This window comes from Pyrus communis, mitochondrion (genome assembly GCF_041283825.1).
Source record: "Pyrus communis mitochondrion, complete genome".
Taxonomy (NCBI): domain Eukaryota; kingdom Viridiplantae; phylum Streptophyta; class Magnoliopsida; order Rosales; family Rosaceae; genus Pyrus; species Pyrus communis.
The window spans coordinates 440,001-443,525 of record NC_065229.1 but is presented as its reverse complement, the minus strand read 5'-3'; the positions used below and the strand labels follow the sequence as shown (position 1 = coordinate 443,525).

The 3,525-nt window shown below is 43.4% G+C and overlaps 1 protein-coding gene across 1 annotated transcript; it reads left to right on the top strand.

Annotated features, from left to right (window-relative positions):
* Nucleotides 1–1,331: 1,331 nt before the first annotated feature.
* On the top strand, nt 1,332–1,949 carry nad6 (NADH dehydrogenase subunit 6). The gene has a single exon. The coding sequence runs from the start codon at nt 1,332–1,334 to the stop codon at nt 1,947–1,949; it is 618 nt and encodes a 205-aa protein (YP_010438265.1).
* Nucleotides 1,950–3,525: the final 1,576 nt, after the last annotated feature.

Sequence of the window (3,525 nt, the reverse complement as noted above, 5' to 3'; positions counted from 1 at the left end):
GAAAGCGCTTTGCCTTACCTATCATGAAAAAAGGATTAATGAAACTACTAAAAAAAACTTTTATTCCAACTGGAATACTTTTGTTTCTTATTAGGGAACTTCCGAGACTGGTCATCCTTTTCTTAGGGCTGAAACTAATGCGATTAGTCATATTAATTATAATTTTGGTTAAAGTTTTTTTTGTGTTTTTATAATTAGAGTTATATGCCTTTTCTTTGGTTTTTTGGGGGGAGCGTTCCCGCTTATTTATCCTATCTGTTCCTGTTCCATTCTTCCAAGCGAATCAGCACTTCTGCAATATTACCTCTCGCTCTCTTACCAAGACCCCGAATGTGTCAATACCACGCTGCTCAATAGTCCGCTGAGCTGGACTCCCGCTTCCAGTCGTTGGCCTTTTTGATCTCATCTGTATTCCGATCGAGGTTGAACTTTCATTCTTACAACTATCTTTTTGAAGCAGATAGTTCACAGTGCTCATTCTATAGATACTGTAAAAGCCAACCATGAATATCCAGCGCCCGGTATCTCCTCATCTTCCTATTTATAAGTCACAGCGCATTCGGCTCATTTCTTTTCTATTTCTTCTCATTCTCTTTTTATTTTTGTATTTAATTTCGAAAGAATTGGGTTTAAAAGACTATTTCATGGATACAGTTTCACACGGGGCAACACTTTTTGGGAGCCGGGCCCTCTCGGCTTTATTAATAAAGATGGGCTGCCCCGGAAGTGTTTGTTTTATTTGTTTTTGGGGGGTAAGGGCCCTCCTAACGCCCTTTATGGCTAACGCCAATATGGTCTTGCCCACAGGGGCAGATGCGGAAGCATCCACCTCTACCTCATTTCCCAAACTCGAGTGGGAATTAGCTCTCGATCTCCCGGCCGAGCAGAAGGCGCCCGAACCCCTTCGTGCCCATGTAGAAGGGGAGTTGAGGATTCTCATGAATATTGGGCGGAAGCGCACCCTTCCCGACAGCACCTTTTACGAGCGCATCGAACCGTTAGCGCTCGATAAGGCAACCGTTGGGTTTTGTAAAAATCTGCTAGGGAGGGTGGACGAGCTTCAGGTGGCGCACTACAATCGGGGAAACCACCGTTTCTTTAAGTTCGATACGAAAGAACAAAAGGAAAGATTGTACTCCGTTATGTGGGACAACGAGACTTAGTTTAGTCATCTGCTTCCACACTGCCGAGCCCCTTACCTCGACTCAAGCTGTACTTAGTCCAAGCAATGCCCAAAGACTCCCGTGCCTTTCTTGGTTGGACCAACCAGATTTCCGACAAGTCTTTCTGTTATAGCAAGAAGCGGAACTACAAGTGAATCTTAATAAGTCATGATACTTTCCGTTTTGTCGAGCCCTGCTTTGGTCTCTGGTTTGATGGTTGCACGTGCTAAAAATCCGGTACATTCCGTTTTGTTTCCCATTCCAGTCTTTCGCGACACTTCGGGTTTACTTCTTTTGTTAGGTCTCGACTTCTTCGCAATGATCTTCCCAGTAGTTCATATAGGAGCTATAGCCGTTTCATTCCTATTCGTTGTTATGATGTTCCATATTCAAATAGCGGAGATTCACGAAGAAGTATTGCGCTATTTACCTGTGAGTGGTATTATTGGACTGATCCTTTGGTGGGAAATGTTCTTCATTTTAGATAATGAAACCATTCCATTACTACCAACCCAAAGAAATACGACCTCTCTGAGATATACGGTTTATGCCGGAAAGGTACGAAGTTGGACTAATTTGGAAACATTGGGCAATTTACTTTATACCTACTATTCCGTCTGGTTTTTGGTTCCTAGTCTTATTTTATTAGTAGCCATGATTGGGGCTATAGTACTTACTATGCATAGGACTACAAAGGTGAAAAGACAGGATGTATTCCGACGAAATGCTATTGATTTTAGGAGGACTATAATAAGGAGGACGATAGACCCACTCACGATCTACTAAAAGGCAAGTAGCTTGATATTGGTTCAAATCCAATTCGTGAGAAGAAGCGTCAAATGATTTGGACAGTTGTCGCGCTGGCGGAGCGGGGAGCCTACAGGGAAGATTGGGGCAATGAGGAGCTCGACGAGTATCTGCAGACCCTCTACCCCATCGACTACATCTATCGCTGAACCAACTTCCGAACCGACTGACTCATCTACCGAATCCACAGAACCGACTGCAGCTTCATTGACTGAATGAACTGGTGCCTATAAAGGTATAGGCACATCCTGGTGCTGGCTGTAGCCGTGGGAGGTGGGGGCTCTACCAAAAAGCATGCAACGACACAATCAACAGGTGAGCCCTTACCCGGAAAACCAAGCCAAGATAGATGTGTTAAGCATATAGCTAGCGTTCCGTTCGTTATCAGACAGGATCACACTAAGCGTAGGCTGTTTCCGGATCAGATCTAGCCGAAGAGCTCTCCCCCTATCGTACTTAACTTGAATAGGGCAGTTTCCCACTAGCCGCTTAAAGGAGTACTCAAGGATTACCCTATTACCGATCTCGAACTGGCCTCCTACTGTCCTCGCTAAGAAAGAGTCTGCCCGCTTAATTCAATGAAGTAGTTGATATTTATCTATTAAAGTAATTTATCAATTACGGAATTCAAGGTCGGATGATATCAGTTCTCTTTACCCAAGAAGCTCGGGGAAAGGAAACAGAGGCAATGCAGACTGAAATTGACGAACTCCCCACCCACACTAAAAAGCAAATAAAGACCCATGTTTAGCTTCCTTATTCTTTTCTTCGGTTGCCAATTAATCAACTGCTATTGAATTCCTAACCGCGACAAGAAGGACGTAACCGGTGTTAAAAAAGAAGGGAAACTTTTGAGATCGTCTAGGCAAATAGCTGCTGTGGGAGGCCTTAGATTATTTCGGGTTTCAAGATCTATAGGGACAGTTCAGGGATAGACGTAGTGTAATCGGAGGGCAGGGACTGAGAATATTCGGTATGAGTTGGTGTTCAGCATAGAGTTACCGCTTCACTAGGGATCTGCATCCGTTCCTTAAATTCTTCACCCAATGAAAGGGGATTGGCTAACCGCTTTCTTAGAAGGTAATGGAGAGGGAAGTATGGTTAAGAGAGACAGAGAGATCATAAACCAAAGGAAAGAAAATAGACTCACAAACAGAATAAAGCATAAGCTCTGGAAGTGGAAGCAGATAGGCCGATGGTTGGAATGGAAGGTTAGAACACATCATTTCTCTGAGAAGAAGTTAGTTTCATGACGAATCCAGCTCGTAGTTACCCTGACACTGCGCGAACTGGGAAAGCTTTTTTTTAAAAGTCTATAGTTGAAAGAACGACTGAAAGCCTTGATTTCCGATTAATGCAAAACTGAGTTCAAATTTGGTCTCTAAAGACACAAACAATTCTCCTTAAACTGTCTCAGATAGCCCGACTGATGAATCCGCCTCGAAAGTCCTCTTTGCTGCTCTTCCTATTTCTTACTGAAACAGGAAAGTCCTGATCTTTATGAAGCCTAATGAAGTAAACTCCTGCTAGTTTACCAAAGCTGATCATATATGGC